The following is a 24,256-nucleotide window of genomic DNA, read 5'->3' on the forward strand; positions in this document are numbered from 1 at the left end:
GTCTATTATTTTCTTAGTTAATTGTGCTTTAATAGATCGAAAGATTGCTAGATTCTCGGTGGCTGATGTGGCTCATTAGTTAAACTCATTATTACTACAGCATAGAAATTGAGTCAAAAAGTCTACTTAAATAAATGGCATAACAGAGATTTATTTTTTGTTCCATCGTGTTTCAATACAATTAAATTCAAATTTATTTGTATAGCGCTTTTTACAATTGACGCTGTCTCAAAGCAGCTTTACAGAACATAAACATAGAACCAAAGTTTATTATAAAGAATAATAAAAAGATTAATATAATACAGAATTTAACATTAATATTAGATATATTTAAATGTTTGTATTTATCCCCAATGAGCAAGTCTGAGGTGACTCAGGTGACTGTGGGGAGGAAAAACTCCCTTGAATGGTAAAGGAAGAAACCTTGAAAGGAACCAGACTCCATTTCTCTATTTGTAATTACTATTGTTTTTATTGTGTTTTTATTAGAGCTCACAACAACACTACACAACAACAGATGTAGTCTTTAATAGTCTGCTGCTGGTGCTATTGAAAATGGTGGATCTGTACATTTCAGCATTATCGATATAATCGTTATTTTAAGTGAGACTATATAGATATTGAATAACTAAGTTCGATCTAATATAAAATATTTGCTTGAGTAATAGTTGAGTTGCTGCATTTTCAATTTTCTGCACCTGTTGGAAAGGTGGCTGAGCGCTCTGTGCGCCCTCTGGCGGTCAGAAACGATTATGACATTCAATGACCACAGACCCTTAAAAAATAAATCATTTTGGACCATTAACATGATAGAAATGTTCATTCTAGAAATAATCAGAATTAAAATTCGGGCTCTATTTCATGCTTTGAAATTGGCGCGTGCAGTTTTCCCCAGTCATGCATTTAGTTTCCTGTCACTGCAGTAATGTTTAGTGCGCATCCTTATTCCAGTGCCGTCCCTTTGAGTTTGTGCTGCATGCTGACAATTGTGTGTGTTTGTGAGTGTTTTGCCGCATATTAGAGAACAAAACACAGTGCACAGGATCATCACTCACCCACTCCGAGCTTCTCGTCCTCCGTTGTCGTCCACATGATCCCGGGTTCACGAGCTAAGCGTGAAAGTTCCGCTCCAATCCTCCGCGCTCCGAACGCAACATGACAAATCAGAGCTGTTTCTGTTCTCTTCTCTTTCCGGTCGCGTTCGGAATCCCGGAGCCTCCTAAAGATCAGCGCAGCAGCATCTCGCGCAGCAGAAAAACGCTGATGGATTTGTTTGCTTGTTTGTTTTATTTATATAAATAAATATATGTGACGAATTGATTTCAGCTCCTCTGTCGGTCTGTCTGTCAGTCTTCCATCTGTGTCGCGAGATTTGGATGTTACGCAGCGGAGATTAGAGCAGCTCGAGAGCTTTACCCACGTGCGCGTGCTGGGCGTTTTGTTTTTGTCCTTTTTTTCCCCTTTTTTCCACTCGACATTGAGCCGTCCTGTTGTTTACCGGTGTTGTGAACTGTACGCTCTTTATAGCGCACGCTGCGCCATGTCTCTGTGTGTGTGTGTGTGTGTGTGTGTGTGTGTGTGTGTGTGTGTGTGTGTGTGTGTGTGTGTGTGTGTGTGTGTGTGTGTGTCCCACCTCCGGTTTCCGCCGTCACATGATGCGAGCTGGTTGTCACACAATACCGGCTCGAACTCCGGAGAAGCGCGCGTGCTGCACACTGGACTCCAGAAGCGCGCGCTCTTTGCTGTTCAACAGACCGCTGTCTTAACCCGACTATGTACTCGACTCTTTCCGTTACATCTTTTATTACTGGTGTAAACTTGAACCGAATCCCAAATGATTCCCTGCCTTCTTTATGGTTATTTCCTTCCAGAAAAATCAAACAGACTTCACTTCTGCACTTTATATATTGGGGTTTAACATTAGGTTATGTTTCGCACATTTCTCACGTTTTCCAAGTGATTTTTTATTGATTCATTTTTTTTATTTCACGTGATTTGCTGCACATGATTCAGTACATTTCACATGTGATTTGCTGCACATGATTCAGTACATTTCACATGTGATTTGCTGCACATGATTCAGTACATTTCACATGTGATTTGCTGCACATGATTCAGTACATTTCACATGTGATTTGCTGCACATGATTCAGTACATTTCACATGTGATTTGCTGCACATGATTCAGTACATTTCACATGTGATTTGCTGCACATGATTCAGTATATTTCACGTGATTTTTTTGCACATGGTTCAGTACATTTCACATGTGATTTGTTGCACGAGTCATTACATTTCACATGCAGTTTGTTGTTGATTCAGTACATTCAGTTTAATACATTACATTCATGATTCAGAAGTTAGAAGCTGAATCCCAGAAGGTTTTTCTCGGTACATGTAAAGTACCATTCTTCTTGATGTTTCCTCTCTAGATGTAACATCAAGAAGAATGGTACTTTACATGTACCGAGAAAAACCTTCCGGGATTCAGCTTCTAACTTCCTAACTGAAGGGAAGAAATAGAAAGTTTTCAAGAATGCTGAGGAGATGACAGGGTGCTATGGAAACAAATTTAAAATAAATTGTTTACAAATTCACTTTTCTGCACAACATTTGTGCTGATAACAGCTTACAGAAGTTCAGCCAAGCCTTCTCTATCCCCTGCCACAGATTCCTGCTCCTTCTGGACCCTCATGTATACATTGAGACGTATATTATACAGCTTTACAGCTTCTCCTCAGAGGTGCTCAAGGATAATCCTCCCTTTCTCACAGAGAGTAAACCCAGAACCTTTGAAGAGGAACCTTTACTTACAGTACATCATGAGCTTGTGATCATATCTGAGGGACATAGAATAAGTACATAGAACTTATTCTATGTTGAGGAAAAGTATAGTTCTTTTTTCTGAAAGCACATCATTTCAGCATTAAATTAATACACAAAACTGTGATTTAAGTGCCTTCCAATTTATGAGCCATGATCTGGCAACCCTGTTTTCAAAACTTTCAATAAGGTCTCTTAACAGTGTGAGGTGTAATGTAATGTGGTGGCTCAGTTCACACTCGCTGAGCAGAGACCACCTACAGACAACACGCCACATTCTGAATGTGGGTTAGGCAGCCATCTGTCCAAGCAGTAATAATTCCTCATCCTCACAGTAATTATCTGGACGTAAGTATAGAGAGTGTTAAGTTGAAATGGACAAGGATGCAGTGAAGATTTGTGATGATAAAACATGAATGTGAGATGTTTTCAACATCACATAATCCATTATACTATGTTAATTCTTCTTCTAGAGTGTTCCTATACTTTCTGATCAGAATGTAATCGAGGGATCTTCCATATATTTATATATATCAGTAGATCAGTTCGATTTGTTAGTTTAGTGCTTGAGATATGAGGCTACATGGAGGATGGAGGATTGTGTTAACGGTTCTTCCTTTTTCATTTAATAGCTTGTTCTTTTTGCTGTGTGTTTGTGTGTGTGTGTGTGTGTGTGTGTGTGTGTGTGTGTGTGTGTGTGTGTGTGTGTGTGTGTGTGTGTGTGTGTGTGTGTGTGTGTGTGTGTGTGTGTGTGTAAAATATATAGGAAGATTACAATGGAAAGGTGAGTTTAAACAAGCTCTCGCAGAACCTCTCAGATATCAAGGTGTCCCGCCCCAATCAATCAGCCATCCCTCATCAGATGAGTAATCCCTGTGTAACAGGTTCTGCATGCAGATCTATTCATAATCAGAGTTAAATCAATCTATGATTATGCAGAGCCATAGCCACCCACACACCCACACGCACACTGATGCACACGGGGATATGTGTATTCACCCATATTCATACAGCCACACAAGATCACAAGTACATGAACAGAAGATGTCACGTCGCTGTGCAGGGACTGTAAATTGATTTTTCCAACTCATGCTACATTTTTGAAAATTGATTTTTTTGTATTCTGTGATAAACAACAGGCTTTCAGTGGATGATGGTAGTGTTTTGTCCTCTGTTCTGTATTGTTGCTTGTGCCATGTTCATAAACACAGCTTGAAAGCTCTATGAATTCTGAATGTCCTGCTTAAATGTTATGTTATGTTTAAGTAAGTACTGTATCTACACTGAGATGCCAGTTTATTCTCTAATCGAGTAGTTTACCTATTAATTTAGCAAGGCTGTGTATTCTTCTGCATTACACTTGTGGTAGTGTTTTTTCTATCTCTACTGGGGATGATGGAAGTTTCATATTACTGAAAGACAAAACCCATTTCCTCATTTTTTTTTTAACTGCAGTTCTGAAATGTTTATTGCTTTGAGTTTTGATTAACATAAAATCCTGTAACGTGATTTTTTTTAAATGGATACATGTATGCACTAGATTCTGATTGGTCAGAAGTTCATTATAATTTTCTATAACAGCAGTTCTGGGAGTATTTCCAATTACAAGATTTATATTAATGTGCTTTTTAAAATATGTCATTGTTTCTATAGTAACAACTTACACAGAGACTTGATTAGACAGGTTGGAAAAAACTGTGTAATTGTTGATATAGCAGTTTTCTGAGGAGATGCTTATTTAGTCCCTCCAGCATTTTGCAGAGGTTTTTGTGATTGTTGCAGCAGAAAATGTTTGGTTTTCAGCTACGAGATTATAATACTGTAGATTGTTTTGAACTTTCTCTATTAAAAGACATGGGGTCTTTTTAACAGACAGGAAGAAAGAAAGGCAGTGAAAGAGCGGTAACATCTTTTTATAGCTACTAACATTTACATTTACAGCATTTGGCAGACGCCCTTATCCAGAGTGACGTACAAAAGTGCTTAAGTCTCTAACATTGGATACATTAACTCTGGTTCACTAGGTTACAGACTTAAGAAGCCATGAGTCTAAAACACTGTTCAAAGTTTATATATATATATATATATATATATATATATATATATATATATATATATATATATACACAACAAACAGGGAAGGAAGTGCTAGTTGAAGTAGTAGTAACTGATGTAGCACCTCTTAATTACCAACCTAACAGTGAAGAAACCTATGGAGTCTGAAACCTATGATTTATAGAATATCTACTATCCACCCCAGGACAATGAATCTCATGATACTTGTTTTTATCACAGTGCATCATGGTTCTCAGTCCTAATGAGAACTTCCGTTCCTAACTTGACCTCTAAAATGGCATTCGATCCTGAATAAGCTACAAAACCAAACATGATTCTCCATGTAATATTTATTTCCTTCAAGTGCACAGCACATTTAGTTTGAAGCCCGAACACAAACTCCAGCACAACTCCATTGCCATGGTGTTCATTCAATTTATATACGCAGCATCATCAGATGGGTAAACTCAATTTGTGTGTTTATTTTTAGGGTATAAAGGTGAATGTGTGCAATGAGCATATCCTGGAAAAAATCTAACAATCATCCAGAACATGAAGTAACCATGGTGATGCAAAAAGACACCTGCTGAAGCTCTTCAGTGAAGCTTTGTGTGTGTGTGTGTGTGTGTGTGTGTGTGTGTGTGTGTGTGTGTGTGTGTGTGTGTGTGTGTGTGTGTGTGTGTGTGTGTGTGTGTGTGTGTGTGTGTGTGTAAAATGGCTTTTATATGCGCTAATGCTTTCTAAATCATGGGCTTGTGCGTTCATAATCAGCTCTATTCAGTTTAGGCTCATCTAATTGGAAAGTAAGAAGACCCTCCAGAATCAGCCTTAATGATCGCCGGAGAATCTTGTAGTTATTTAAGTCACATTGAATGAAATCAAAGTCTATTGATGTGTGATTGATACTAAGGTTGTGTAGAGTGCTAAACAAGTGCTCATTTGATACTTTACTGAATATATGTTATGGGTGATCCCACGATCAGGGTGCCTTCTGTGTTCCAGTGATATTAATTTTAAATATGTATGTACAGTAAAGACATGTTAAACGTAGGTGGAGAACAACAACATGTATGCATGTTTCAGGTCAATAACATAAACGTTTATACATACAACCTACACTCACCGTTTCACTCACGTTCATGCAGGTTTCTAATCAGCCAATCATGTTACAGATACGTCTCAAGTCAAGTCAAGTCAAGAAAATCTCAGGAACATCTCAGGAACTTCAGCTAATATTCACATCAAACATCAGAATGAGGAAAAAGTGTGGGACAGTTTCAGAAATTTCGGAACTGTCAGGAAATACTTCATTAGAATTATATTGATTTTGCAGTGATGTGTGAATCCTTTTTAACATTACATCTAATTCTAACACTAATCAACTTTATGTTCTGAAAGATAGAACTTTTTGTGTCCCAGATCATTGAACTGAATTGAATATAATTAATTTGTTCACAATGAAGCTTTATCTGAAGATCATATATGTATATATATTTTTTTTTTCAGTGATATAGACTACCAATGTGTGTATGACAGTCCAACATTATATTTAAAACTGTAGACTGAAAGTATAATTCTCTAAAAAGTTCATCACTAAAAGGTGACATAATCATACTACAGTATTAACATGCATGCGAGTTAGCGACATGGTGTATTTGCTAATTCAATATTAAATAACTCAAACATTTACTTTCAAACTCTTCTAATGTACCCTATATAAGAAAATATACACTTCCAGTTATCAAAGAAAAATATGACAGACTGACAATAACACAAAAGAAAATGGCTTATTTGTTTTGACGAGTAACAGCATTCAAAACTCTTGGCCCTTAATAACCTTCCTGAGCTACAGTCCCAGTCTTTAACACTTGTTCAAGGTATAATGGATTTGATCAATAAAATGTTGAGCAGTTAATAATAAAAAAAAACCCAGCATGATCTGTTTGCTTGGGGCGTACCTGTAGATGTAATCAGAGCTAACCTTGAATAAAGAACTCAGTAAAGAGTTGAAAAGTGTCTTTAACAGTCTGTATTAAGTTCACTAATGTATTTAGCTCAAGGTCAGTAATGAACCAGAGAGAAGCTACTGCTGCAAAAGAAGAAAAATAAGGCTTTGAATAAAACATTTAGTCTTTGGACATGGTTTTGCTTCAGGGAAGCTCAGGGCAGCAAAGCATTTGTGTTTTGTTTGGTTATTTTTATTATTACATTGTGAGCAAGACATACCGATATGCATGCAGATGTAGTCCTTAAAGCAATGGCTAAAATTTGGAGTTTTTTAGGGATATTTTGATAGACATTCCTAGAGGCATTATTGGTTTGTTGAATTTTAAGAAAAGACCACGAAGAGGCTGGTTATATAAGTGCAGATGTTTGTATTGCATAAGCATTCATTTGACCCAAGATGAGCATTTTGATGTGTGGATTGACAAACCTTGTCTGCTGCTGACATCTAGTGGTCATTTTGTAAAATTTAAAATTTATGAAGGTTGTAGTTTGCAGTAGAGGAACTCTAAATAGTTCTAAAGATTTTGAGATTTTTCTCACACTATGGAAGAGCTATCTTCTACTGTCTATCGTGCAGTTATTGCTCTTTTTATTCTTATTTTTGATAAATGATTAATGAATAAATGATGATGATGAAGATGAAGAGTATTCTTCTTCTTATTATTATTATTATTATTATTATTATTATTATTATTATTATTATTATTATTATTATTATATTAGAGACCTTTTAAATAAAACTGCTTTTTGTTTAAACAAATGGCATTATGATTCGCTTTGACCAACTGATTCTTTTCCTGTATTGTAAAGAAAGAAGTCTTTTGACATGCATTTGACTGATCTTACAAGAATATTCTTATATTAATATGTGTGTGGGGGTTGTGTTTGATTCATCTGATTCATTTCAGAGTCGTTCAATAAGAAAGATTCGGTAACACGTCAGGAGTTAATGTAACGTTGTCATAGAGACAGAAGTCTGTATAGCACATCATTTTCGTTAAATGAATTGTAGCAACTGTTTATTCTTTAGTCTCATTTCATGCTAGACTGCTCAGATCAACTATGAATCTTATTTATTACTGCCAGGAAGGAAGACATCAAAATAGTAAATGCTGATTTTCTCATGCTCAACTGATTTATGAGTAAGTGATGTTTAACAGCATCATTTAGCCTATTCGGAGTTTAATGAATGATGTTAGAGTTTACATGGAAAAGCTTAATGAACATTGACGTTGACTGTAAATCTTCAGAAATTAATCTTGTTATATATAATCAGAGAATAAAAATTGCACCAACAGCAATAAAAAAACAAAAGGATTGGGATACAATGTGTGCATACTGTATTTTCTGTAAGGAATGTTACCTATATCCCATCTTCATCATCATCATCATCATCATCTTCATCATCATCATCATCATTATTATTATTATTATTATTATTATTATTATTATTATTATTATTATTATTATTATTATTATTATATTATTATTATTATTATTATTATTATTATTATTAGTGTTGTTGTTGTTGTTGTTGTTGTTGTTGTAAGTAACAATTCATTTGTTAAAAGTACATGAACATTATACCCTGATACAGATTGGATTGTTTGCTTGTTTGTTTGTTTGTTTGTTTAGTTAGTTAGTTATCTAGTGAATTAGTTAGTATATCTTTAACCTTGCCATCAGAGGCAATGGTTGGAGGTTAAACAGGGTGAATGTGCAGTAAAGCAGAAGAAGGGATTGTTTTAACCTGATTGTGTTTACAGTGGTTTGAATACAATTCTGTGTATTATATTTACTAATCTAATGCATTTATTCCTTTAGGCCTCTGCTTTTATTTGCCACTTTTCTAGAGTAACTTATGAAAAAGACAGGACAAATATGGATAAAATGACAGGCCAGATCTAATATTTTATAATGTGTCTGCAGGGGGACTAGGGAGCCATGCTCAGTACAGTAGTATATGTTAAACTAATTGTCTGACATGCATATGTAATTCTTGGTGACTCAATAGTTAAGTCTCTTGATTACTGATCAAAAGGTCGGTTGTCATATTCAGCACTGCCAAGCTGCCGCTGTTGGGCCCTTAACCATCTCTGCTCCAGAGGTCCTGTATCATAGCTGATTCTACACTAATCTGTTTTTTTACAATACAAATAAAGGCTTTTTTATGTGGGTTAATAGAGATTAATGGTCACTAATCTATAATACACAAAAATACACTAATTTTAAATTTGATCATAACCCACAAGCTTATTTCCTATACAAACAGTAATGAAGCTAATAAATTAACAAAAATCACATCCAGTGAGTAAACTTTGAGTTTATTTGTTCAAGTGATGAATTGCAACTCAACATGAAGCTTGCTCAGTTGTTAAAAACTCTGTGGTTGGTTAGTGGTGGCTCTCCATGTGTGGGTACATGACAGCACTATTAATAGTATTAATGTATAAAGAAATGTTTAAAAACTGGATTTCGCATTGATATCCAAAGGACTTTAATTTACTGTTTACAAATCTTACAAAATTCAGGAAATGAAGCACTCTGAAGTGAAAAGTGACTTGTCAGGGACACATCAGTTTTCATCTGGGACCAATGCTGTCCCTAAACCTGAATGTAACAATGAAGACAGTTTCTGATACAAAAAACTGTTTGTTACTTGTAAATTGGGACAGAGACAATTTTGTAATATCTGGATAATATATTAATCAGTCTGAACCACTAACAGTCAACTAATCAGGACAAAGAGGCATTATTATTTGTTAATCATGCTGTCTGTCAGCTCAGAAAGCTTGTGTCTTATTCATGACCATTACGTTATTTTATGTCTTATTCGTGATCATCGATTTTTTTTCTCAAAAAATGGATAAACGTGAAATCAACAAATCTAAAAATGTAGCTTAAAAATAAATAAATGAATGAATAAATAAATGTATTAATGAATTAATAATTAATTAATTAAAATGCTAGAATGTAATCATCATTTGATCTTCAGAAATCTGAAATGGCAAATCTTATTTTAATGCATTTCTCTGTTTAACTGCTTGAAATGCTGTTGAAATGGCAGAACCAACATAAAATATGGGCCAAAAACTCAGTGTGTATATACGGCATGAAGTTTCTTCCATATTTGTATTTTGTTTTACCAAAAAACAGACAACAGAAAATGTCAGAGAAAACCCATGTGGCCAAAATATTTGAACAAATAAACAAATAAACAAATGAATTAATTAGTTAATAATAAAATTATTAAAGAAGTTGTGGCCTAATGGTTAGAGCGTTTGACTCCTAACCCAAGGTTGTGGGTTTAAGTCTCGGGCCGGCCACGACTGAGGTGCCCTTGAGCAAGGCCCCCACCCCAACTGCTCCCTGGGCACCACAGCATAAATGGCTGCCCACTGCTCCAGGTGTGTGTTCACAGTGTGTGTGTGTGTGTTCACTGCTGTCTATGTGCACTTTGGATGGGTTAAACACAGAAAACAAATTCTGAGTATGGGTCACCATACTTTGCCGTATGTCACTTCACTTTCAAAATTATCTAATAATAACGAAATGACCAAATAACAATGGATAAATTACATCCTGGCATTAATTTTTTGCATGAGTTTTGGAGTCTTTCGAATGCTCTTAGTGTAAAACAACATGTAGAGACGGACTATGTTTACACGTTAAGCTCCAAAGAAGCAAACTCTAAACAGTTCACCTTTTTAATTATTCATTCATTCATTTTCTACCGCTTATCCGAACTACCTCGGGTCACGGGGAGCCTGTGCCTATCTCAGGCGTCATCGGGCATCAAGGCAGGATACACCCTGGACGGAGTGCCAAGCCATCGCAGGGCACACACACACTCTCATTCACTCACGCAATCACACACTACGGACAATTTTTCCAGAGATGCCAATCAACCTACCATGCATGTCTTTGGACCGGGGGAGGAAACCGGAGTACCCGGAGGAAACCCCCGAGGCACGAGGAGAACATGCAAACTCCGCACACACAAGGCGGAGGCGGGAATCGAACCCCGACCCTGGAGGTGTGAGGCGAACGTGCTACCCACTAAGCCACCGTGCCCCCCCCCCCCTTTTTTTTTTTTTTTTTAATTATGAATAAATTAATTTGGTGACGTTACTACTTTAAAACACTAACTAGGACATGTTTCCTGTTATTATGCACCAGCTCCGAGGATGAACAAATATGCTAAAAACATGTACAATAAATGTGGGAAATATTTTAATTGATTTCACACAAATATTAGTTTACAGAGAAAGGTTTAGAACAAGAAAATCTGTACACAACGAGATAAATGTGTCATTTCAGATGATAAAAGAAAACTAAAATGTCATTTCATCAAAAAGATTTGCAGAAGTCTTGTAAAGTAAAACATAAACCATAAATTATATATATTGTTAATAAAATGTAATAGCTTAGATTCAATAATGATGTCACACATTTTAGCAGGAGGTCACTGGTTGATGTGATCTAAGAAAATACGTAAATGGACTTCTATTAATGATGCACACCAGAGTAAAAATAAACATCAGATGGAAACGAACAACGACGCTGTTAGAAGTTGCTCAAATCATCCTGAGTCTGTATCAGCTTAGTGTTACGACACGCACATGTATTCTTCAAAACTACACACTGGATGACTTTATAACTTATAAGCACGACGTTTACATCATACAAATCACATGAAGATAACATGACATTTTATTCAGCACAAAACAGTACAATGAACTGATTGAGTAAATATGTTGTTGAACATAAAAACTTTATATTATACCTGTCATTGTGGACATGGAAAAAATGTTGTTATGCAAAACGCAGAGATCTGATTAAAGACTAAACAATGTTTATAAGATGCAGAATTTTCTATAATCTGTCACATATTTGTTGCCGGTTGGCTTTCGTCTATCTTCCAAACATCAGGCCAGTTTGGACGCTGCTTTCCTATTAGCCTGTCAAGATCAGAAGAAAGAAATCCCTTTTACTGTGGTCCAGTCAGCCTGGAAGCCATTTTCCTGAGTAGTGACCAAACTCAGTTAACCCTTTTTTTAAAAAAAAATTCTGTCCACTGTACTTCATGCTCATTTCTCCCAGATGCCGCAATACTTTGATGTTCCCTTTATGAAAACGTGTGGCCCAAAGGAAACTCTTCCAGCACACCACAGTATAATAAATGATCATTACAGTATGAGAGACTTAAAGCATTACTTAACCATTAAAAAAAGGATAATATTGTAAGCGGTGAAGGAAGGCAAGATCAAACGAGACCGCGCTAACTGGACCATGCTAACTGGTACCACAACCTTACTGGCACTTAACAGTTTCTTATGACTTGTACTTTATTTTCAATCTATTCACAAACACAGTAGAGACTAATTGCATATGCTATGGTCAGATCAGATCTGTTGTATTTCAAAAGTTCCTAACACATAATACTGATACACTGAATCTATGCGACATTAAATCTATATGAAGCGGGGTCGAATTTGACTGACAGATTGTTTGCCTTTGTGTTAGGTCATTTAATCCAGAATTAGCTGATTAGCAATGTCACCATGCCTTAGATGTGGCTTTTTAAAGCTTTTACCAGGAAGTGACACAATCAGATGGTACACAAGCAGAATATTTTTTTCTTATAGTTCCAGATTTTCTTTACTCGGATTCATTATTCATGCTCAGTAATCTTTTAATCTTATTCAGGCTTTGTGGATGTTCCAGAGACTATCCAAGGAACATTGCGTGTAAGGCAGGAACACACCCTGGAAGGACACCAGTCCATAAGAGGGCACTATGTGCACACACATCACACACTCAAATTCAAATCTTGGGGCAATTTACAGTTACAAATCTACATCCTTGCATGTTTTTTGGAAGACAGAGGATCCCAAAGGAGAAACAGGAGAACATACTCGGTTTCAAACTCCGCACAGATACCAACCTTAGCTCTAAATACAGCTGTGTTTTATGGCATAAAAACTACTAACTATCCTGAAGGCACAAATATTACCAATTAGCCCTGCAATTAATGGCCCACATTCTTAGTACAGTTAAACACCATCAATGTGGTACAAACCACATTCTAGTTGAAGCATGACACTGAGTGTATAACCATTCTCAAAACATGCTTATAGGATAATAATGAATCCTGCACCTGTCTGATGGCTCCATGAACTTTTTTCAGTCTATAACACAGTCTGGTGCCCAAAACAATAAAAGATCTTTACTACATACAGTAAAGATCAAGGTTTTTAATTAGTCAGGTGAATGAATGAGTTGTCAAAGTGTGATTTCCTCACACAGATAATGTCAAGCTTTGATCATGTTGTTGGATAATCCTGCAAATTTAAGGGTTTTTCCAGGCCAAAACACATTTGTTCAATTTCTTGCTTTTAATCTAACAGAATCCTTGCTCATCTATTCCCTGCTCTTGAGATCTTCATTTTAGGAAAATATCAGATTTTTTTTTTTTAGGTCTTTATACCTTCTACATTTGATTGTGATATTAAGTGCAGCATTTTCATGACACAGGATGTGGTAATTTAGGAAGTAGTCCACTGCAGTCCCTTACTCAGTGAGCTTGCTAATGAATATACTGTATGATCTGTCCACCCCTGATACTGATTAAAGCATCGCTTAGGGCACAGCAACAGAACAGAACTCTGGTGTTTATGCTCACTCTTAATGAAATCTCTCATCTAACCATTCAAAGGCGCTTTTTTTTTTAACTTTGTCTCTCACTCAGTTGTTCTTAATTATTTTCTAATATGCCCATATATAATGCTGTGCATGTTTCTATGCCAAAAGATCAGGTTTCCTAGAAAAAAATTTTTGTTTAGAATTCTAAACACAAGGTCACCAACATTTATGTCTTACTGTAGGATGGATTTGTAATCTAATCCTTAAAGTAATCAACAGTAACAAGGCTAAAGTGGCTAATTCTAGAGCGTCATGTTCGTCCAAGACACACCCAAATGTCCTTTCTTTTCTCTCAAATGTCTCTAACTGTGGTTTCACTGAAGTGGCTCGCTTGGTGGATTTTGCCGGCGAACTCGAGCCTTGCGGTTCTCTGCCGTCTGCTTCCACTTTAGTGTGCGGAGTTTCTGCTGTCTCCTCTTCTCGCGGTACCACAGTTGCTCGCAGTACTCGTCGGCTGTTAGGCCGCCAACACCAATGAGATGCAGGTCCTTGTAGCTAAGCAAAGATGGTGCGTAGTTGCCACCTACTTTGGGGTCAGAGTGATGAGTGCTGCGTGTACTTGATACATGTTGCTCAGAGATGACTTGCAGATCGTAGCGAGCTAGCGTGCGGGAAAAAGAGTGCTCTTGAGCTGTACACAGGAAGAGGCCGGCATTTGAGGAAGTTATCCGCTGCAAGAGGAGACCTCGTTTTGTGAGAATGATGTCTTCACCGGGAAGCAGCTGAGAAAGAAGATGTCAGTTAAGGAGCCAGTTTAACAAACAACACTGTGCATCTAAATATTTCTAAAACCCTGCTTCAAGGAGAATTTTAAACTTCTGGCTGAGATACATGCAAAAGAGAAATGTATTTTAGCTCATCAAAACCTGTAGTCTTCAGAATATTTAGTAGAAATGTCATATTTCACCAATAGTTTTCCCAGGCCACCCAGGAGATTATATGTTATTAAATGTGTGCTAGTTCTGAAAATATACATAGCAGCTAAAAGATAATTCTCTCAACATTACTTTCCCACAGTATATTTAAATTATGTTTAAAATCATTGAACAGTTACAGGCAGTTTAATCAGTCAGTTGCACCTCTTGTTAAACCTGCACTGGTTTAGAAATGATTCTCAACCTGAAATCTATGCGTTTGTATAGAAAGAGGCTGTGTGGTATGTGCTGACCTCTTTAGTGCTCTGGCTGTGTTTTTGCTGCGTGATCCATTTGATTGTCGCTTGTGATGAAGGTGGCATGCATTCCAGAAAAGTTGAGTTGTTCTCTACTCCATAAACCACCTTCAGCTCAATTTCTTCAGCACCTACCAAGGATTTCAGGTACATTATATTACTGCTTTTATCATGGGAACTAATATCATCAAAAGGCAATAAACCAAAAGCCAATGAACAGTTGTTTAGATTTCAATGCTATCACACATAAGGGGTGGGCAGACCGACCAAAAATCTAGCGGTAGCGGTATATATCACGGAATAATAATTTTTCAGGTAAATCAACAAAAGGAACATGCTTAATATATTAAATACCACTTTAACACTTTAAAAATAAAGAACAGGCTTTCCTGTCTTATTTTATGAATTTTTCTTTTATTTAGCATTAGTAGTGAATGAGACTCTCAACTTTTAGATCAACCTCACCATAACAATAAATAGGCCTCATTTTTAGAGTTTAAAGAGAACAGACTTTTTATATAATATCAGAATAGATTATTAATACTTTCTCAAAGCAATGAAATAAATTAAACTTCAGTAACAGAAAACAAATTTTGCAGAAAGTATAAAAATGTAAACATTTGAGGAAAATGTCAGAATCTAAACACATTTTGTTCTAAAAACAAAATACTGAATGTAAACACTTCTGAGGTTCATCTGTTGGCTTTCGTTGTATTCTTTGACATGCTTCATTTTTAGATGATAAAACAAGTTACTCGTGCTAGCATGGATAACGGTTACATTCGTGTGACACAGTTTGCAAATCACATTTGTCTGCTCTTTGTCAGCCTTTGTAAACCCGAACCACGTCCATACCACTGATGTCGCGCCTCGTTTCACAACAAGTTCCTCCTCGGGATTGGTTTGTGGGATTTCTTTATCAGCATGCATGTCTTTCTCCATGTTTTTCCTTCTTATCTATGTTTATCTACGCTTATGTGCCGCTTCTCAATCGTTCTCAGATTCAGGCGTGCTACAAATGAGGTTAACCACGCCCACTAATTAATATTTCACGGTATGCACGGAATAGAAAAACCTGTAACGGTAGACATTTTATTCTGCGGAAACGGAATATACCGTCATACCGCCCAGCCCTATCACACATAGAGCACAAGTTTGAGAGTAAATACCATCTCCCAGATCCTGACACTGGCTCCATGGGTCGCCGTGCCTCACATCCTGTCTACGGGAACGTCTGCAAAGGGCAAGTATGCAGCTGTTAGATATGGCTATGGAATATATTAATCATCAAGGTCATTTGCAATGTGTAGAAGAAGTTACTAATGTAGCTAACTAATCCGAGTGTGAAGTGTTTTACTGTAAGTGAGAGTAAAATTCATGGGTAACAAAAACTAGACTGATGTTACGAAGATGTTAAAAAAGACAAAAGTTAAGGAAAAGGTTTGCATACATAAAAAAATTTTTTTATTAAAAATCACACAAAGATTCCCTTCTGTCAACAATCCCTTCCACCTTTCCGGTCCTCATGCAGTCATGATCACACGCATCATGTACAGTCAAGTCAGTGAAATGACTTGTGTGCCTTTTAGTCAAAGCAGATACCACTCTAGGAAGAAATACAGCTCTTTATCAATCCATGTATAAATAGAAACATAAGGTTTTACCAGCAGATAGCAATGGAAAGGTGTATATAACGCTCCAATTAACACAAAAGTTGGCCCACGTTAACACTCCTGGCATAGAACAGAGTCGTTTTATTGGGTGTGCAAACTTTATTACAGCTTCCTTACTCATGAATCCAGCTGCGCCTGGAGCATCGTATCCACATAAAACAGCAGCATGCCAAATTCTTACATCCCTCATAACAATACTGGCCGCCTTCATTGCTTGCCGTAGAGTAAACAGTGCACATAAACAATAGATATTTGACTGAGCACAGCACAGCTCAGTTATAGACCTGTTATATATCTGCTTCTGGCAGGGTTTTACTATGTTAGCTCAAAGAGTTCATGTTTAGAACTAAAGATAAAAAGGTAAACATCATGACACAGCATACAAATACACTGCATCATGTCATTGTGAATAAACAGAATCCATATGAGCTCAAAGAGAAAGATACCTCTTGTTAGTGGGGAAATAATTGGTGCAGGTGGTGCCGTCCCAGGCGCAATAAGGATCCCGGGCCAGGCAACAGTCAGCACAAGCCTTCCCATAGAGCTCACACCGCTGCAGGGGTAACCGAGCTACTGCATCTTTACTGCTTACGAATAGAGATTGCTAAAAACAAAAAAGAAAGTAAAATGTTTAAACGTACGCAGTTATTTCTAATTCTACCTTACAAGACTTTCAGAAATACCAACAATAATGTCTTACAGTGATCAGGTCCTATAGCTCATTGATAACATTTAAAATTGGAGTTGGAACAAGGTAAGAGCATCTAAACATCACTTCTGGCTTCTTAAATGAATTCAGAAATATTCAGAGCTGCTGTACTTCCATCTTTTACAGGGCTTCCTTAAAGCTGTAAGTGACACCCAGATGAGAAGAGTTTTCCTCAGAAAGTTCCAAACCGTGCTCTAAAACAAATTGAAATATGGTCTAATAATCTTAGTTGTGAATCTTGCTGCTTACACGGAAAACTCTTTTTGGATGCACTGCATGTTGTCTAGGAAATTTTGCGATCACAAACTTCTTCCCATTAAAGGGAATGGCAAATAAGTAAATTTTTTCTTACAGTATGATTACAATTGCTATTCTAGTAAGGGCATTAGGTGTAAAACCTTTGCCAAATCAAATACGTGGACATGATGATCCACTGTGGAGACACCAGAACAGGGAATAGCCAAAAGAACAGCTACTAGTACAAAGACAAACTTTATATTTACATATGCCATAAATATTATCATGTACTATCCATTAATTCATAATGCAATAATGTCTGCCGTATATGATCAAACATTTGTGGACACCTGACCACAAGTTTTCCACTAGGTTTTAACGTATGGCTATGTTCATTCTGCAACAAGAGAGTCAGTGAGGTGACATTGGATGTGGAGGCCTAGGGCACATTTGGCGTTCCAGATCATCCCAAAGGTGAGGTCAGAGTTCTGTAAAGACACTCCAGTCCTATTCCAACTTGCAAACCATGTCGTTGTGGGCCTCACTTTTTACTACACCGCAGCATTGTCACGGTGCAACATGTTTGGGCTTGACCAAGTAGTTCTAGCTTATGGGAAATTGGAAATTGTGGAAAATTGTAATGCTAAAGCATTCTGTATGGCTGTGGTGTTCAGGTGTCCATATACATTTGGCCATATAGAGTATATGTATAAACCTGTAGAAATAAAGACTATATTCTGCAATCTATATTTAGAGCAAAAGTTCATGCTATCCATGGAAACAGAGCTAAATTATAGGCTTAAAAAATACAATTTTCACTGCATGAGCAAGTCCTTCTGGCTTGAACCTTCCTCTTCTGTTACTAATCTCCCAGAAGGGAAGTCATTAAACACTATTAAATGCTACCTCTAAATGACCACCCACAAAATAACTTCACATACCCTCTTGGTGGAAAGCTCCATGCTAAGGATAGGACTCTAAGAGATAAAGAGAAGAAAACAAATTGTCAGTATACATTAAAATAGTGACATGAATCACCTCATGAATCAGGGAGTATGTGAAGGAGGACACGCATTGTTGGCACTGCACAAGAGGCTCATCTCAGTCTTTTGTGCAACGTGAAGACTTTTCTGGCTCATTGCTTCATTTATCCTCCATATACAGCCAACAAATGGTCCTTGACTTTTAAAACAACTCTTTCTTTTACAAATGGCTTTGTGAGGATAGTACCTGAAAGAATACAGTACTATACTGTTTCCCCACTGCCCCCACTGCTGGAGGTGTAATAGCGAGGGCTCTAAGCCCAGATATAAGCCGATTGTGATACAGTATAATGTTTATTGGTTCATCTGTAAAATTCTAATTCATTATTTTTTTAGTAATTGGGAAGTTCATTTAAAAATGTTATTTTAAGCCACGTGCATTGGACAGAGATGCATTTAAATGTATTTGTCAGAGATACTCTTAATCAGTGCTCATTAACTTGTGTATACAGCACAGCATTTCAGCAGATCCAAATGAGAGCTCGAAAAGATTTTCTGGCAGAACAGATACATTTAATAAAAAAATTTCAAAACATGAACAAGGACAGTTTCTGTAAATTATGTAACTGAAGGTGAAAGTGGACAAGTATTTTATTTATTATGTCTGGCTTGACGGGTGACATGACCACATGATTTTCCAAGAAAGAACATTGCAAAACAAAATATAACCACTTTATTTTGTCATATTTACAGTCATAATCATTAATTGTTGCTTATTATGTTATCAATGAATGAATTTTATGTAAATACAATCAGACCAATTCTATATTCACATTTCTAAAACTTCACGTATCCTAATGATAAAATTTTATCTCACATTTCCTTGGCATCTCTTATTAACCAAGAATCTAGGTTATAGTAAAACCTCATTTGTCTCCGTTTACTCCCCACCTGTTTGTCCCTGGGGGAACCAACATGTTTTTAGCTGTCTACAGCCTTAAATAAATGATCTCCACTTTTCATTTGCTAAGTAAACAAAGATGATCCCCTGTAGTCATTTGTTGTTCCTGCCTACTTGTTCACTCTTTTCTCTGACTGCCAGGTATTGGTCAGTAGGCCCAAAGGACCTTGGGAAACCTACAGGTCTGTTTTTCTGTATGAAAGGTTATTTTTGGGGGAAAATGAGCTTTTGCAGGGATAGTGACCAGATAGATCCGGTAAATAAAGATCATGTGGCAGGTCAGCAGAGGGCATGAAGACACTAGAGGAAAAGTATAAGATTGAGTGAAGATTATATGACAAAATTGAGTTACCTGAAACACACTCAGCTCTTCCAATATGATTTCCTCAGATTCCCAGTTCTCCTTGGGAATAGATACCACCTTCAAAACCTTGCCATCATCTAGAAACAGATACTTAATATAAGGTAGATGCATGCTATAAATATTGCCATAAAATCTGTACTGTATCACATAAGATCTCCCCAATCAATCATATAACCATTAATACTAATGACTAATTACAATATTTTTAATGATGTTAAAATAGTTATATACATTATATAGAGACTAAACTACAATAAACTACAATAAATGAAAATCTTTATTAAAAAATCTTTATTAAAAACAAATTTCTGCCCTTGTTACTAATGTTTCTAAATCTGGAACAGAAAATCTAAAGGTATAAAGGTATTTATTTAGTCAATTATGTGCACAGCCATATTGAAAAAGACATTGTGTGACACTTTTCCCATAAAGGTTCTTGTGTTTTATTCAACAATAGGGCTAAAGATTATGGAAACAGATATTAGAAGTGCATTATAAAAGCAGATGGCAAATATATAATCAAATGGTCTTGCTATTTTATTCTTTTGGCTAAAATTTTATTTTATTTTTTTTTACTACATAAAACAGGATATTATAAAAGATAATGTTTTGTACATATCACGTAATTTAACAGCTGATACACCTGCAGCATTCAATTTGTCCTTAATCTTCGGTATTAACCTTCTCCTCTTCTTCCTACACTCATTTTCGTGTTTTTACATGCATCCCACACTGTGTAATTACTCTATCACCCCTTGACTGAGCAGAGGTAAATATAATAGGGTGACACAGAGCTTAAATGAGGATTAACGTGACTCCCGGATGGCTAACAGCTGTTACTCTGCTCTCTTTACAAGCTGTGCAGAGACTTGGATGGGTTTAGCGTAGAAGAATGCTCTCTGCACACAGACATCTCTCAGAATCTGTATTTATCTTAAATGATTCACATACACATGGCAGAGTTTACAGAGTAAGCACACAAGGCAACAGCAACTTGCCTAGAGAAAAGAGCTAAGAGAAAATGTCAGACATTTTTTTGGTAGATTGTATTGCATGGGGGATCTGGTGTATATTCAGCAGTACAGAACAGTTATTTACACCAGTGAGAGTTTATATTAGTGCAATCAATCTGTTTCCTGCCCCAAGAGTGGTCTTGCTTGCTTGCAGGAGCTTGCAGTCATAGCACATTTTTGACCTCCATATAATATTAACTTTATTAATATAATTTGTCTCAGCTTATTATTCAGTTATTAAACGATTTATTTAAAAGTTACACTATAGAAAGGAACAGAGTTCCTTTAAATAGTTTGGTGAGTATGCACAAATAATTTAATGAATAATCAGCCAAGACTGAAGCAGAGTTGAGCTAGACCTCCACTATTTATTAATTACTTTATTACCAGAGGTGGGAGTAAGTCACACATGTTCAAGTCACAAGTAAGTCTCAAGTCATGAATGTCAAGTCAAAGTAAAGTCGAGTCTTTTTTAATATTTGTCAAACAAATCTCAAGTCTCAACTTTGCGTCTTAAGTCTGACTCGAGTCAAGTCATATGACTCAAGTCCCCCATCTCTGATTATTACAGTTACTCCAGTCCTTAACTAAAGAAGCACCAAATATCTACTAGATGATGAATACATTTGGGAAACTCAAGGACAAAGAAAGATTATCAAAGGCGATCCCAAGCAAAGACAATCTTTAGGCTGAATAAAATACTTGGTCTACAATTTATCATCTGGCATTCTAGCTAGACCCTTAGTAAATTACAGAATTGTTGTGTCCTGTAAATTCATAAGTTATAAAGGAAAAGATCACTCTGGCCACTTCTCCAACATACCTGTACCCAAATGCAGAACACTGTATTGCCCGTCTTCAGCGTCCACCCTGTCCACTACCACCTTCTTTAGCCTGTAGGGGACATTGATTTGAGTAAACAGAGGCCGCCTGTGAATCGGCACGACCGGCTCCCACATCAGTTGGTGGCCTCTCATAAAGCTCATAACCTCATCAGGAAAGTCACGGGTAGACTTGTGCAATGGGTCGTACGTCTCACTCGGGCACTGAGGGAAGATGAAGGGAATGAAGGTTATTCAAGAGAGATCTAATATTTACTATTATTGCTACTCTATCTTAAAATTTATGCCAGTTAACTCTATATACTGTAGACAAAAATGTTTTCATAGCCATCATCTGCTAATATAAGAAGACCTTGATATGGTAGTATCACCTCATGACTGAAGGATATCATATACAGTATGTTAGACAACTAATTAGTTTATTTTTCAGTGCTTTAAGAATGTCACCAAAATTCAGATAGTGTTTTTACTAAAACAATGTTTTCAGGTATTTCTAAGATATGTGAGCTTATAATATGTGTGTTGTGTATCTCTCAAGTCTGAAAGCGAATGTGCTCTGGGGCCAGTTGAGTAACAACCATTACTGATGATTGGCCAGTCTTAGAGGGCAAGTTTTTACACGTAGTAGGCTACATTCTGATGCCACATTGTTAGTTTTCTATATTGAATTACATAGTAAGAAAGATATTACTGTAATCATTAAAAATAGTCTATGGTGTCACAGTGTTATGGCTGCTTACTGATGATGTTTACTTATAATCCATAAAATTATCGCTACCTGGATATTAATCATGGAATATAGTGGACTCCCATAACAACGCACTGGAAAGTATCAAAATCAAAATATTCGAAAAATAACTTTCAGTTTCTTTTTTCCTTCTCAGGAAATGACTGAATTTATGAAGAACCATGATTTCCACTGTTTCTTTACAATGTTGGTTCTCATAATTAGTCAGGAATGTCCAAAGAGCTAACACCCTTGCCAAGTTTTTCCCTGTAGGGCTGCATATGTGCAAACAGCACACACCTAGAGCACTGTAACAAATGCCCTAAAGCATGACCCTCAAAGCACCTACAAGGTTTTTATAATCCCCACGTGCAAGTAAAGTCAGAGTGAGGAATGATGGACAGCAGGATTGTGACTACAAACATATGGACTATATATGTATGTATGTATGTATGTATCTATGTATGACATTCATGCAGGGAAAACATGCTTTCCATAATAAATTGCTGAGAACTGAGCCTAATCATTGGTGTGAGTTACAATAACATGAATTGTGGTTGCATGCCAGGGTTACGAATTTGACTTGTGTATGAAGCTCAACAAAACTGAGGCTTTATAGTATTTAAACTAAATACATCATGAATGCCATGAATGTAGAGTCAATATTACTAATACATCCACCAATGTTACTTAGTTTAGCTTTGTCTGGGCTTAGACATCAGCTGTCACACTTAAATGCACAGCTGTTTTCACAGTTATGCCTTCAGTTCACCTCCCACTTCTCTTTCCAAAGACCTCATTCACACACATACAGAATCTCCTCTAGTGGACTCACCGTCCCTGGACGTGGATATGGGATCCTGCCTTTGTACTCCACCCAGCGATAGTCAGGGCCTTCTTTGTGAGCGAAGGGCCCATTGAAAGCTGCTCGGATGGATGCCATTGAGTAGACGCATACAGCTGATCCTCGGAAGACAGAGCTTTTAAAAAAAACAGAAGAAGTGGAAGTGAGTGTTGGCCTGCTGCTGAGTTAGAATAACACAGGCCGTTGAGAATGGTCACCTCTGACCCTTCCTGAATGGCCTGTGCACCTCCCTCTCTTCTGGGGAACCAAGGCAGACACGAAATGTTGTCTTTAAGGGTGTAGGAGTGCTGATGTCAGGTGGCGGGATAAAAAGATTTAATCAAATTGCATAAGTGATCAAGGATTTGGCTGTCAAACACGTAGGAGATGAGAGGGAATTATTCCAGGTCCCTTTTCCCATAATTGTCAATGCACTTAAAAAAATTGTTTCCAATCAACAGCATTTCCATCAATGTATGATTCAGATTTGTCATTGAATCTTTTAAGCAACTGCAATGAACACCACCACATACTATTACACTCAAGGAGCTCTGGAAAACACCCCAAGATGGCTGGATTTAAACTTACAAAGCATTCCTTGTTCTTTAGATGACCTTTAAGCTACCACAATTTTAGGTATCATGGCATAAGCTAATGCTAAATTTCGAGCAATCAAACCAAAAAATGACACTTAGCCTAAAATTATCATTAATTTTCTTATAGGTAACATACTCAGGACATACAATTTTTCTTATGGATATATTCCTAGAAATTTTTTAATGTAAATTTCCTTTTGATACCAAAAAATACAAAATGCCACATGAATAAAACATTTCCCCCAGTCATGTATGCTTTACTCTTCATTAGAGTCTTACCTAGAAGTTGAGAAGACTCCATATATAACTGGATTTTGTGGCTCTTTGGTCTCCAAAAGAAATATATCCTCTAGAAGTACAAAAATAATATATTTTAAATAATATTGTATATATTTATAATAAAATATTTCGTTACAATACAAAAATAATATATATTAATTATTTTGGTGCAGAAAATTATTTGTAAATCCATTCTCTATAATTTCCCAACATTTATCACTACACTGGGCCTACATTTCTGTCTACATCTGCAGATTACATGTTTCA

General features: G+C 36.6%; 2 protein-coding genes across 8 annotated transcripts in view; both read right to left on the reverse strand.

Moving 5' to 3' along the window:
* Positions 1-1,723, reverse strand: part of dock3 (dedicator of cytokinesis 3) — a 204,521-nt gene extending 202,798 nt beyond the window's left edge. For 2 of the 6 annotated variants that reach the window (XM_047810266.1, XM_047810265.1), the window contains exon 1: positions 1,056-1,723. In XM_047810266.1, coding sequence (XP_047666222.1) covers positions 1,056-1,092 — 37 coding nt within the window. In that variant the 5' untranslated portion in view covers positions 1,093-1,723. The remainder of the gene's footprint in view (positions 1-1,055) is intronic. The other 4 variants (XM_047810263.1, XM_047810261.1, XM_047810264.1 and 1 more) reach the window with 2 other exon arrangements.
* Positions 1,724-11,096: 9,373 nt separating this feature from the next.
* Positions 11,097-24,256, reverse strand: part of si:dkey-49n23.1 (semaphorin-3D) — a 53,763-nt gene continuing 40,603 nt past the window's right edge. For both annotated transcript variants that reach the window (XM_027167713.2, XM_047808619.1), the window contains 9 exons: positions 23,990-24,059; positions 23,106-23,250; positions 21,525-21,747; positions 19,677-19,765; positions 18,322-18,357; positions 16,881-17,038; positions 15,931-15,995; positions 14,759-14,892; positions 11,097-14,312 (listed from right to left, as the gene is read on the reverse strand). In XM_027167713.2, the coding sequence (XP_027023514.2) occupies positions 13,905-14,312; positions 14,759-14,892; positions 15,931-15,995; positions 16,881-17,038; positions 18,322-18,357; positions 19,677-19,765; positions 21,525-21,747; positions 23,106-23,250; positions 23,990-24,059 (1,328 nt within the window). In that variant the 3' untranslated portion in view covers positions 11,097-13,904. The remainder of the gene's footprint in view (positions 14,313-14,758; positions 14,893-15,930; positions 15,996-16,880; positions 17,039-18,321; positions 18,358-19,676; positions 19,766-21,524; positions 21,748-23,105; positions 23,251-23,989; positions 24,060-24,256) is intronic.

The sequence above is a fragment of the Tachysurus fulvidraco genome, chromosome 2 (assembly GCF_022655615.1).
Source record: "Tachysurus fulvidraco isolate hzauxx_2018 chromosome 2, HZAU_PFXX_2.0, whole genome shotgun sequence".
NCBI classification, from domain to species: domain Eukaryota; kingdom Metazoa; phylum Chordata; class Actinopteri; order Siluriformes; family Bagridae; genus Tachysurus; species Tachysurus fulvidraco.